The sequence below is a fragment of the Arvicanthis niloticus genome, chromosome 14, assembly GCF_011762505.2.
Source record: "Arvicanthis niloticus isolate mArvNil1 chromosome 14, mArvNil1.pat.X, whole genome shotgun sequence".
Taxonomy (NCBI): domain Eukaryota; kingdom Metazoa; phylum Chordata; class Mammalia; order Rodentia; family Muridae; genus Arvicanthis; species Arvicanthis niloticus.
In genome coordinates this window covers 52,036,194-52,048,686 of record NC_047671.1, presented here as the reverse complement: position 1 = coordinate 52,048,686, position 12,493 = coordinate 52,036,194, and the positions used below count along the sequence as shown (strand labels likewise).

The 12,493-nt window shown below is 43.6% G+C and overlaps 1 protein-coding gene across 2 annotated transcripts in view; it reads right to left on the bottom strand.

The window, feature by feature from the left end:
• Sil1 (SIL1 nucleotide exchange factor) overlaps positions 1-12,493 on the bottom strand; it is a 232,047-nt gene that overhangs the window by 164,134 nt on the left and 55,420 nt on the right. For both annotated transcript variants that reach the window (XM_034518623.2, XM_076912826.1), the window contains one exon: positions 5,553-5,666. In XM_034518623.2, coding sequence (XP_034374514.1) covers positions 5,553-5,657 — 105 coding nt within the window. In that variant the 5' untranslated portion in view covers positions 5,658-5,666. Of the gene's footprint in view, positions 1-5,552; positions 5,667-12,493 lie in introns of those variants that run through there.

Here is a 12,493-nt window from a genome sequence, read left to right as displayed (position 1 = left end):
CAACAGCAACACCATTAGCAAAATACAAATAAAAACACAGTAAGTTATCATCCTACTGAGTTAGAATGGCTATTATGAAAAAAAAAAAAACCACACAGGCAAAAGATTCTAGTGAGGATGTAGAAAAGGGGAATTTTTACACACTGTTGGTAGCAATATAAATTAGTGTAGTCATTATCAAAAACAGTTAAGGGTTTACTGACACAGGATCTGTCAGTCATACTGCTGACCGTGTACACAGAACTGAAATCAATATGACAAAGAAATTACTGCACTTTATGTTTACTACAGCACTATTCACAACCACTAAGATACAAATCAGCCCAGGTTCCCAACAGTGGATAAAAGTGAAAATTACATACATACATACATACATACATACATGGCACATATAGGATAGACAAGTCTTCAGCAGCTTGATGGGGCTGACTGGAGGGTACTTTGTTAAGTGACATTAGCTAGGCACAGAAGGATTGTTTCATATTTTTATGTGGTACCAAGAAACAAACCCAAGGCTAGGTGAGTGCTGAACCACCAAACTACATCCCTAGACCACACAGAAAGAAAGAAAGAAAGAAAGAAAGAAAGAAACAAAGAAACAAAGAGAGAGAGAGAGAGAGAGAGAGAGAGAGAGAGAGAGAAAGAAAGAAAGAAAGAAAGAAAGAAAGAAAGAAAGAAAGAAAGAAAGAAAGACAGACAGACAGACCACATGTTCTTAAACACACAGAGGCTAGACAGTTACTTTCCTGGTAGGGAACAAAGGCAGGCACTTGGGATGGAGATGCTTAGTGGATACAGGTGCTGTTAGAAGTCCTATAGCAGAGAAACACTACCATGTTTGACAACATTAACTGAGTATTTCAAAATAGCTAATAGAGAAGAGTTTGAACATTCCTGAAATGAAGAAATGATAAACACCTAAGGTTAGATATTGGGCAATCACCTAGCCTGGTCATTACACATTTCTACACATGTACTATATATACCTCATAAATATGTATGATTACTGCATTGATTAAGAATAAAATGCATCCACGGAAAGAAGCAACAACCTTTAAGCCCAAAGGAGGCCAAACATTTTCAACAACCCTTTTTGCTCAACATGTTTTTTTAAGCATCATTTCTTAGTATCATCTTTGAATCAGATTTTAAGAAACCTCAGACATTAGTGGGAAATGACATAAAATTGGTACTCTTCCGTTCAATCTCTCTGTTTACCAGATCTGGCTCTGAGTGACTAGATATTTTCCCAGGAATCACAGAAGGTCAGGGGCATCAACATCCCACAGAATGGACAGTCAATTCAAAAGGGAATTCCAGAAGAGATTTTGTGGAGAAACAGCATCATAAGGATAAGATTACAATGATCATGGCAGCTACCATTTATTAGGCCCTGACCAGAGTCCATGCCCTGGTTAAATTGCTTCCCATGACTCAATTCATCAGAGCCTCACTTGTGAAGGACAGACTATCCCCACTGTACCGATGAGGTAAAGGATAAGGCCTATTCACAATCACAGTGCTCAGAAGAGCAAGGATCTAAGTTCTGAACAGCATGACTCTGAAACCCATGTGTGAAATCAGACTCATTTTTCTATTTCTTAGTTAAATATCTTAGTTAATGGTGGTACCCTAAATGCTGAGAAAGTAAAACTGGGACAATGAGATCACTTTGATATATGTACCAGCACATCCCTCTTCCCAAGCAGACGCTCATGGGCCAGGTGAGAAAAACCAGAGTTCCAGCGGGTCAGAGGAGCAAAACTGTGTCCTGACTAACAGAGAAAGCAAGAGATGAGAGAGGCAGGCTGCTCATGGCTGCTCGTGGTCAACTGAAGTAAATCTCGAATTCCAGGACTCGCATCTGGCTTCTCATGGCTCCTTTCCATGCTTGAACTCCTTATCACATTATTCCAAATATCAACGTCCTCTCATCTAACTAGCAAGAACTCCAGACAGAGGTGTGAGCTGACAAACAGACTAACAACCACACACTCTCTGGTGCTTGAAGATGAGTAGGTTGGCTTTAACAGCTAAATCAAAACCTTAACATCAAAGAGAATGAGTGACTCCTGATCATAGATGGTAGACACTGGGAATGCAAAGTTCTGAAAAGAAGATGCATCTGGCTGTTAACAAAAATTCCCAGGAGGAATCTGTGTCTGCAGTGACTGATTAAAATTTCAGTACTGTAGAGAGACTGGAATGTCACAGGTCCAGAGCCTAATTATCTTCTCTTGGGCTAAGTTCTGGCCCTCAGAACAGCCATGCTCCCCACGACACACACAAACCATATCAGAGCATTCCATGACAATAGATACAGACCTTTTAAAGTCTATTGACTCAACAGACAACTAGCTTCTACCAATCCAATCTGAGGACACTCTTGTAGTGTCCTCAGATAGCATCCTGAGACTATAAGAAAGCTTCTCTCATCTCAATGTAACGTCATCTCTGATAGACCCACCAATGTATTTTAAACATTGCCTTGATTTATGACCTGTAAGCTTTATGAAACTGCTGCCATGCTGGAACATGGAATATTTTGGGTAACCAAAATCTGTGTCCCCAGGTTATAGTCACTCAAAATGGCTCCCAAATAAGCTATCTCTTATTCCCTTTAAGATAAGAGTTGTAGGTTTTTAGGTCAACAATACTGTGACATAGAGAGACTTCTAGGGTATATTACAACCCCCTTTTGAAAAATTAACCACTGGAATCAATACTCCCATACTACAACTAACATCTGGTATTTACTTGCCATATTGTCCTAGTGCCAGTGCTGGTATTTATCTATATAATCATATTTAATCTCAATAAAAATTTGAAAAGGAGATAGCAACAAGTCTCTCAGATGAGGAAACAAACCTCAGAAACGGTCACAAAAGAGAACATAAGAGCTGTGTTCCTCTCAATAAGCTCCACAGCCTCCCCACCCAGTCCCGGCAATTTAGCAGACAGGAACCTCATGGCCACAGTCCTTCAGCCCTTATCCTCCTCTTACCATGTGGCATCCAATTTAACTCTTTTGGTTGCTGTAACAAAATACCTGATAAAAGCCACTTTAGGAAGGAAGGGTTATTTTGGCTAGTGTCTTAAAAAGGGATACAGTAGGGGCTGGAAAGATTGCTCAGTGGGTGAGCATACTGGCTACTCTTCCAGAGGACCAGCTCACAAGTATCTATAAACTCAAGTTCCAGTGGATTCGATCGATACCCTCACTCAGATATGCATGCAGGCCAAGTACCAATGCACATTCAAAGGGAAAGGGGTGTCCATCCTGGGGAAAGGCATGCAGCAAGAGCCTAAGTAAGTACTCCCCTGCATCCTCAGTCAGAAAGCAGAGAGGTATGAATAGTGGTCCAGCTTGCCTTCTCCTCTGCATGTAGTCCAGGATCCCAACTCACAGAATACTGTCACAAGCAGTCTTCCCACCTCAATTAACCCACCTACAAACTCCTTCACGGACATGCCCAGACGTTTGTCTCCTAGGCAACCCTCAAGCCTGTCAAGGTGACATTGATTGTTAAATACTCCCACAAGGCAGGTAGACTCCCATCAGGTAGGTAGACTTGCTAGGTAGAGAGAAGTTATTCTAGATCACACAGATACACACAGATATCCTGCCAGGGGTAGGTATCAACCAACACAAATTCCTTCAAGCAGGACAATTCCAGGTCAGCAAGAACAGTGCTTAGACTCCAGACTCTGAAAAAGCATCATAAGCATTGGTTCCATTTAGAATACCAGCAAGGTGGTACATAATTTGGATTTTAAATGCCATCAAGGCAGCACTTTTATGGTATGGAGAAAAGATGCTTTAACTCCTACTGCTCTTTGCACATGATGAGAGATTATGACAAACAGACACAGCTTAGGAAGAGACAAGGATAAAAGCAGCTTCTCTTGATAAGAGTCAGTATTAACATTTTTCTGAGACTAGACTCAATAGAGCTAATATAAATGGGCCAGAATAATTATGGTTCTGAAAGCTCATCTATTTGGTTAGACTATTATCCAAAAGGGACTTGCTAACACACAGTCCTTAAGTAAATTCATCAGCATGCTTTGTTAATTGTGCATCTGCTTTAGCTCTCAACAGGGAACACAGGGATCCTCCTGAGCTCTAAGTTGAGAAGGGGACACATTTCTGATCCCTCAAGACTCTTGGGTGCCTTTCTGAGTAATTCTTATTGCTAAGCTATGTTAGAGACAACATGCTGTAACTATCCCTATCACCAGGAATCGGGGGGGGGGGGGGGGGAATGAGGAGGAGGAGGAGAGAAACAGGAGCAAAGAGAGAAGAGAGAGCAGAGGTGACAGGGGAGGGGGGAGGAAAGGGGAGGAGAGGGGAGAGAAGGGAAGAGAAGAAAAAAGGGCGTGTGGAGGGGGTGAGGTGCAGAACAGGACCATCAGGATCTTAGTCAGAGAACTTCAAAAGTTCAAAAGGATTCGTGACTCCTATCTGTACATTCTCCACTCCACAAAGGAGGTGGGGTAGGGGAAACAAATCGCTTCACAGAGAAGATGGAAGCTTGCCAGGAGCCAGAGGTGAACCTTAGCTGAGCTGAGTTGTTATTGAGTTCATCACAATTGTCATTTGCACTTCAAGGGCCTCTACTTCCAAAGCTTTACCCAACTTTTAGTAAGAGCCTGGGGGTTGGGAAAGGTAGGCAGGGAAGGTAAAACTGTGGGGAAAGGGAGATATTGGGAGCTGGTCAAGGGCAGTCTATTGCAGGGGAGACAACCCAGGGGAAAGGGCCGTGCAGGAGCTTTAATGTGCTTCTTTTGGCAATTTCTATCTACCTGTGACAAACACTGCAGCTCTGAACAAGGACAGGCCCGGAAGAACAAGAAGAGGAGAAGTGCTATCTGGACAGAAGAGAAAGCACAAGGACAGAGGAGAGGAGGAGCAGTCTGTTTTGGAGCTGGTCTTCTCCTCCACCTGCATCCAGTTGTCAGGATAGTCCTGACCTCCCCCAGCTCTTCTTCATATAACTGTGTGATTCAGACAAAAGTACTTAAGTCTCTGACCATAGTCTCTTGCTCTTCAGAATGAGAATTACTGCAGTTGCCTACTTTGTAAGGTTGCTGGGAGGATTAGGCAAGAATGTGCACAGGAGGGCAGAGGGGATGGCCCCTCAGTTGAGGGCACTGGCTGATAGAGCATGGGGCTCAATTCCCAGCACCCACATGGCAGCTTACAATTGTCTGTAACTCCAAGACTGGACACCCTCACACAGATTTACATGCAGATTAAACACCAATGCACATAAAATAAATCATTATTTAAAAAAAAACATAAAACATTTCATTTGGTGCTTAGTGCATGAAAGCTTATTATTACTTTATTATCTTCATTGTTATCCCCATTGTCCCTTCAAAGGGAAACTGCCATGACCCTTAAACAGGGATTAAAGGAACCAGAAATGAGAAAAATGTTTCCATAAAACAGAAAACTCTAAACCTAGCCCATCCCACAGTGGTCTTGGGAACAGGGAGGCTGTCTCAGGCCCCCTCCCGCCTGCTCTAATCTATAGGGAGACACTTACTGAGTTCTGACAACTGAGGCAGACAGTTAAGCAGGAAGTCAACAGCAGCACCAGCAGCACTCCTCGTGGGGCCATCCTAGTTGAAGGCAGGTGCTGAGGAGCCATAACCAGGACCTGAGGGTACAAGCACAGAAAACAGAAGGTCAGAGCCTGGTTCCTTCCCACCACGATTCCCGTAACAGCCCTTACTCCACAAGCGTCAGACAGCTCCTGTACAGAAGTGGAACAGGCCTTCTACTGCTGCTACATAAATCTCTGCAGCAGCTCCCATCTCCCATCACTCGGGTTTTGCCCTGGTTGGAAATGTATGGGCATAACAGCCCTTGCCCTTCCTTCTCCATTGACAGTATCTGAGCTTATAGATAGTGCTACTGGCTGTGGTGGAAAAAATGGAAATTATCCACCTGAACTACATGTGAACAGACACAGAACCAGGTCCTTATCAGTATCTGCAGCATCGTCTTTTAACCACACCTATTATCACGGATGACAACAGACAGCATCAGCAGCAAAGCTCAACGTTTCCAAGCCATAAAATCTTCTGGACTGCTTTTTAAATGACCAAACAAATCATAGCATAATTATTAGTAGTTGTTAATAATTTTAAAACATAAGGACAGAAAGATGTCCTACATTTATAGGTTAAGAGACAATATTGTTAAGATGACAATCCTAACCAAAACAACATACAAATTCAATGTAATTGCTATCAAATCTCATGGTGTTTTCTTCAGTTCCCATCATCCATGTCAGGTGGCTAACAATTGCCTGTAACTCCACCTCCAGGGAATTTAATACCATCTTCTGGCCTCTGCAACACCTACACTTCTGTGTACATACACACACACTGACACATTAGTACATGTGGTTAAAATAAAATAAACCTAAAACAAAACAAATAAACAAAAATTCTGCATTTAAGCCAGATAGGAGGATCAAAAATTTAATGCCATCCTGGACCACATAATGAGACCATGCCTTTAAAACAAAACAAACCTGGTCTACAGAGTGAGTTCCAGGACAGCCAGGACTACACAGAGAAATCCTGTCTCGAAGAAAAACAAAACAAAACAAAACAAAACAAAACAAAACAAAAAGCTACAGATAAAATTGCTATATAGCCAGAAATACACCTACAGTAGAGATAACCCAGGTGCTCACCAACAGATAAAGAGATTTAGCCAGGCACAGTAGTGCATACCTGTAACCCCAGCAGTTAGGAGGTACAATCAGAAGGATCAGGATATCAAAGCCAGCCTTAACTATACAGTGAGTTCAAAACCAGACTGCATATGTAAGATCTTGTCAAAAAAGAAACACACAAAAACTTTAAAATCTACTATACACATACACAAAATGGACTATTACTCAGTCATATAAAAAAGAATGAAATTCGGTACGTACTAGAACACAAAACCCCAAAATATTACATCAAGTGAAACAAGCCACATACGAAAGAACATATATCATGTGAGTCCACTTTCATAAAGTATCTAGAGATCATAAAGAAAGGAAGGAGTGTCTGTCTTCAAGTGCGTGAAGGGAAGGGACAGTGGGGAATTGTGTTTAGTAGAGTGTCTGTAAAGTAGTAACAAAATTTGTAATACAAGTTGGACATCAAGACAACTTTACCCAAACTAGCACATAATCTAGGAGAGGCAGGAAGAGAAACAACACTAAGTCAGAGTGACACAAAGCTCAGAGGATTCGGAATGTGTTAGTCCAGACTCTCCGAAGACAGTTCACGAGGAACGACAGCCTGATGCCCCTCCCTCCAGTCCCTTGCAGCAGCGTGACTGAACCAGCTACAGGGGAGTGTGTCTGTGGATCTGAAGACTAGCTGTTTACATTCCTCTCCTACCCCTGCCATGTTCCACCCTGCTCCAATGTGCTGGTTCTGTGACACTACTAAAGCACAATGGACCCACTCTCTGAAGTCATTGCCCTTTGACCAGCCCATGTTTTCCCGGGGGCAGACAGAAACCTTCCCTAAGGACATCTGCAGCCCTAAAAGAAAACATCCCTGCTGGACCAGCACTGTGCTAAAAAAGCACAGCCAAACGGAAAAGCAAAGGCTTAGGGCTAAAAATAGCTGCTACACTCACCCAGCAGCAACAGCTTTTGCTTTCTGCCAGTCTCCCTTTCCATTTTTTTTTTATCACAAAATGGAACTGCTGAGTGCCACACAAGTTCCTCCCAGCATCCTGGCTTCCAGGGGGCACCAATTACACTGAGGGACAGAGAATGAGTTCATAGCAACTGCACTGTTCTGAGCAGGTGCCTGTCCATATCCAGGGTGATGGAAAGGGGCCAGGCTGGCTAAGGATGATCAAGGGAAGAGGCTGCCACACTCAGAGAAGCTAGGGAGACGAGGGAGATGGGTTTCAAGAGGACACAGCCAGGATCTCCCAAATGCCTTCTATCTTTCTTATCCCTGCAACCTTGACTTGGGAGTCAGGATAATGTGAGGGACCTCACATTATCAGAATATAAAACAAAAGAAAATAGTCAGGCATGGTGGCTCACTTCTGCAATCTAAGCTCTTGGAAAGCTCAGTCAGGAGGATAATGGCAAGCTCAAGGTCAGTATACTAGACCTCAGAATGAGATGCTATCTTAAAAGCAAAGAAAGGAAGGGAGAGAAGGGAAGAAAACAAGAAAGCACACTAACCACAAAGCTACAGATGTCCTTCCTTGCATGACAGTGCTCATGCATACATGCATGTGCACACACAGTCACATGCTCCCTTCCTACAGCCAGGGTAAATATGGAACTGGCAATAAGACAGACAGATGAGAAGGAAGAAGTCAAGGGCAAAATGAGAAATGAACAGGAGACCCAGAAGAGACTGAGGAACAGTAGGTGGGGGGTGGCCAAGGCACATGTAACAGCTTCCTTATCTCCTAGGGTAGGAAGGGGAACAGAGGGCAGAGGAAAGGCAGCTCCACAGGGCTCTCATCTCCTCTGTCTCCTACACACACTCATGCAGCAACAGCATTTTCTGTCAATACAGACAATGAGAGATCAAGTGCAAAGGGATCCTTCCTCTCCCTCAACAATCCCACAAGGACCACACAGCTGACTACTTACTTACTGCCTCCATTTGTTTTCCACAAAAGAGAGTAGGCATGGAGTTAGGAGTGGGCCACTGGGAAAACTGAGGAGAGATCGGGCTGAAGTGGGGTCAGATCAAAGGAATACGTTTCCCAGGCTTCTGAGGGATAGCCAGAGAACAAATACAAACTCCAAAGCATGTAGCAGGGGGTAAGTGTCTATCCTTTAAGGCCTGGCCTGCAGCCATGTCACTTTGTTTCGGTAGAAAGAATGCAGGCAAAGCTTGTCTTGAGCTTTGGCTGAAGCCAACAGAAAGGGAGAAAGAACAAAGTGAAAGCAGACACAAGCTGCAGTTTGCTAGGATGATCTGAGAACAAGCAGGCACCCAGGCATCTGGGACCACAAAAGAAAAGCTGAACATAAGCCAGCGTCATGGCATCCCACAGGCCTGAGAAGAGTACCCTCCCAAAGCGCTTGCCACTCACAAGCCCGAGTTCACCCTTCAGGGCCTGCCAAACAAACCCTTCCATCATGTTTGGCCGTCACAGAGGACAGATCCGCAAGCTTTACATTTATGGCCTTCATCCAACTTAAAGCACCACGCAATACAGGAAAAGGGAAACTATTTCAGTGTCTCCCAGTAACTTTTTCCTTAAGTACCCTTGGGCTCTGAGACAGGGAGATAATAAGGTACTTGAAATGGCCATTTCTCTATCAAAACTGGCCATTTGTAGGCAGTGCCTCTACTTAAACAGAGATCAGGAGCTCTCAGCAATCTGTATTGTCAGTTTACTGTAGCCCAGAACAGACGTTAAGGAATGGATGAGGAGAGGCTGCCAAGCTCCCACCTCCCTGGCACCTCATGCTGTTTTGTCCTTAGCTCCATTCACACAGACTGGGGAGAAGTCTGGGCCCTGTGTAAACAAGACAACCTCCAGTAACTTTAGTCTTTTCTGAGAAAAGAAAACAAAAGAATAGAAAGACTGAAGGAAACCAGTAAAGACAGAGAGGGGGGACTGCTGGGTACCAGGCAGGTTCTGACAGGGCTAGCTGACCCAGGCAGATGGCGGCTGCTCCAAGCCACAGGAACAGTGCACAGGAGGAACCAGAGAAAATGCCGGGTACACAGCCAGCCATAGGTGGGTACATAGCCCACCTTGGCAACTCTGGTGTTTGGTCCTGCCTACAGTATATGGAAACACGGTTTTCTTCCATCTTCTAGAAAAAGTGAAAGGGCAAGAATTTCAGATTTCATTTTATAAGGAGGAAACAGGAATAAAGAGACAAAAAGATTGGGTAGAAAGTATAGCACAAGGACTTAAGAGTCATACAGCCCTAAAAAGATCAATTTTGACAAACTCCTAGCTACATGACCTCAGACACAACTTTGAAAAGCCATCAGGATGCCTCAGTGGGTTAAAGGCATTTGCCAACAAGCCTGATGATCAGAGTTCAATCCCAAGGACCCACATGGCAGAAGGAAAGGATTCCCACTACTGTTCTCTAACCTTCACACACATCCTAAGGCATAAGGTACCCACACACATATACAAAATAATAAGTGTAATACAAAATTAAAGACACAACTTCACTAAGCTTTACTTTTTTCACCTATAAAACAGACACAATAAGAGTTTCTATGTCAAAGAATGGACAAGAGAATTAAATAAGTAATGCATGAAAAGTGTTTAGTATATAACACCTGGCACTTAATTGTCCTTCATCACTGGTACAGTAATTACTGTGGTCCCTGACCCCACAGCCAACCAGGGCAGGCCCCTAACCTGGAAATCACATTCTAGAGCCCACATCTCATCCAGCTAGCCCACAGGCTTTTTGTTGGGTACCTGCTCCCAGGAGGTGAAGACGATAGATCTTAATGAAAACCCCCACACCTGAATATGGCCAGTTCTGAACCGAAATCCCAGGGCAGACCTAATCCACTCAGAGCTTCCTCAGCATACTAGCATCCAGACAGTCAGACCCAAGCACACAGAACTGCCAGCTGCAGGAACAGCTGTGAAACCATCCCGTGCTTTGCAAACTGAAGGTTAGAGATGAGCTCTTCCCACAGACACACTCATTACTATTTATGGGCTGTACGAATGCACACACAGTCACTCACCTCTCCACAAACAGAAGCTAACCACCTAATTTAAGCAGGCAAATATGAAACGTAAAGAGGAGACTGAAAGGACAGCCCTGACATGGAAGAGCAATGTACAAAGGCTTAAGAAAAGAAGTGCAATGTCAAAGAACAACTTGAAGGACAAGAGAATTAGGTTTGGAGTACTCAAATAGGCTTTCCCCTAAGATACAAAGTAAGCAGCAAGTCAAGAAAGAACAGAACACAGAGTGTTTGAATAGCAAAAGAAATATGGTTGCTCACTGCAGTCCACCCACTAGCTGACCAGACTGGACTCTGAACTAGTCATCTGTACAACAGGTATTATATTTGCCCCAAGGAGAAGGTCATTCCTAGGATGAAGCAAGTAGGAACTTCTCTCCAATCCAAGGCAGCCAAGAGTGAAAGTGAAGAGAGACTGTTGGAAGACAGATTGTTTCCAGGGAACACAAGCCTTTTCCTGGCCAGATCCCACTTTTCCAGTCTGAAGAGACAGCCCAAAAGGCCTTTCCAACAGCAGTACAGGACAGATTCTGGTTCTGCAGGAGAAGACAGGAGGCCAACAGTAGGCTAAACCTGAGTACTACAAAACCAGCTTGCCACCATAACCACTGGAGCAATAGAGGCATGACTATATGGAGGTAATCAGCTGCTTTCTGACTGGATTTGAGGCCTACTCCACAGGAGGGAATTCATAACTGGTACTGTAAATCTACTCAAAAGTTCATGATCAACAAGGTCATAGGCCATAGTGGGGAATCTCCTGCTGTTATTCTGCAAAATGGACCTGCTAGCAAACAGCTTTTATATATGTTTACAACCACAGATTAGCGCTACTCTCAATCTTGATCAGAAAAATGTTCTACAGTAGGCAGCAGCTAATGCAGACTCAAATCTAGTCAAAGTGCTAAGAAATACTGACTGTTGAGCTCTGTTGAGTATCCCTAAATAGAATCTCAATCAATCAGTCTCTCTCCCTCCCTCTTTCTCCCTCTCTCCTCCCTCCCTTTCTCCCTCTCTTTCCTTCTTTTCTCTTTCCCTTCCTCTGCCTCCTATGGCTCAGGAAATATCACCAAAGATGGGTCAGAAAAAGAGCCAGAGGATAGGGAGGAGTGCTCCCTGGACATGAGATATGGCTGTTATACTCATGAGCTCACAGCAGCTGGTTACTTGCATAAGATCCATATAAGACCAAGCCAATCAACTCCAACATGGATGGGAGAGGGGCTCATGAGGCCCCACCCTAGCTGAAGAGCACTGGCAGTTAATAACTACTGGGGGAGTTATATTTCTTCAGTGGTAGCCACTGGTAAGTTACTTATATTCTAGTAAATAACCCAAAATCTATATATTCGTACAAGTAACCATAATTAAACTAAGTCAGGAAAGAAAGAAAAGAAGAGAGAGAGAGAGAGAGAGAGAGAGAGAGAGAGAGAGAGAGAGAGGAGAGAAACATGAAAGTAGGAGAGGAACTTGTTGGGAAGAAAAGGAATCCAGAAACAGACAGAGGATATGACCAGGTAAGGAGGGATGAGTAAGGACATAATCAAAATACATTATATACGTTATAAACTGTTTTTTGAAACCAGGTTTCTCTGTGTAACCCTAGGTGTACTCAAACTCACTTTGTAGACCATGTTAGCTTTAAACTCACAGAGATCCACCTGCCTCTGTCTCCCAAGTGCTGGGAAAGTTGTCTAAGACTAAATTAAAAAACCTGTTTTTTAAAAGAGAGTAAGAGAAGGAACCAGAAAGATGGCTC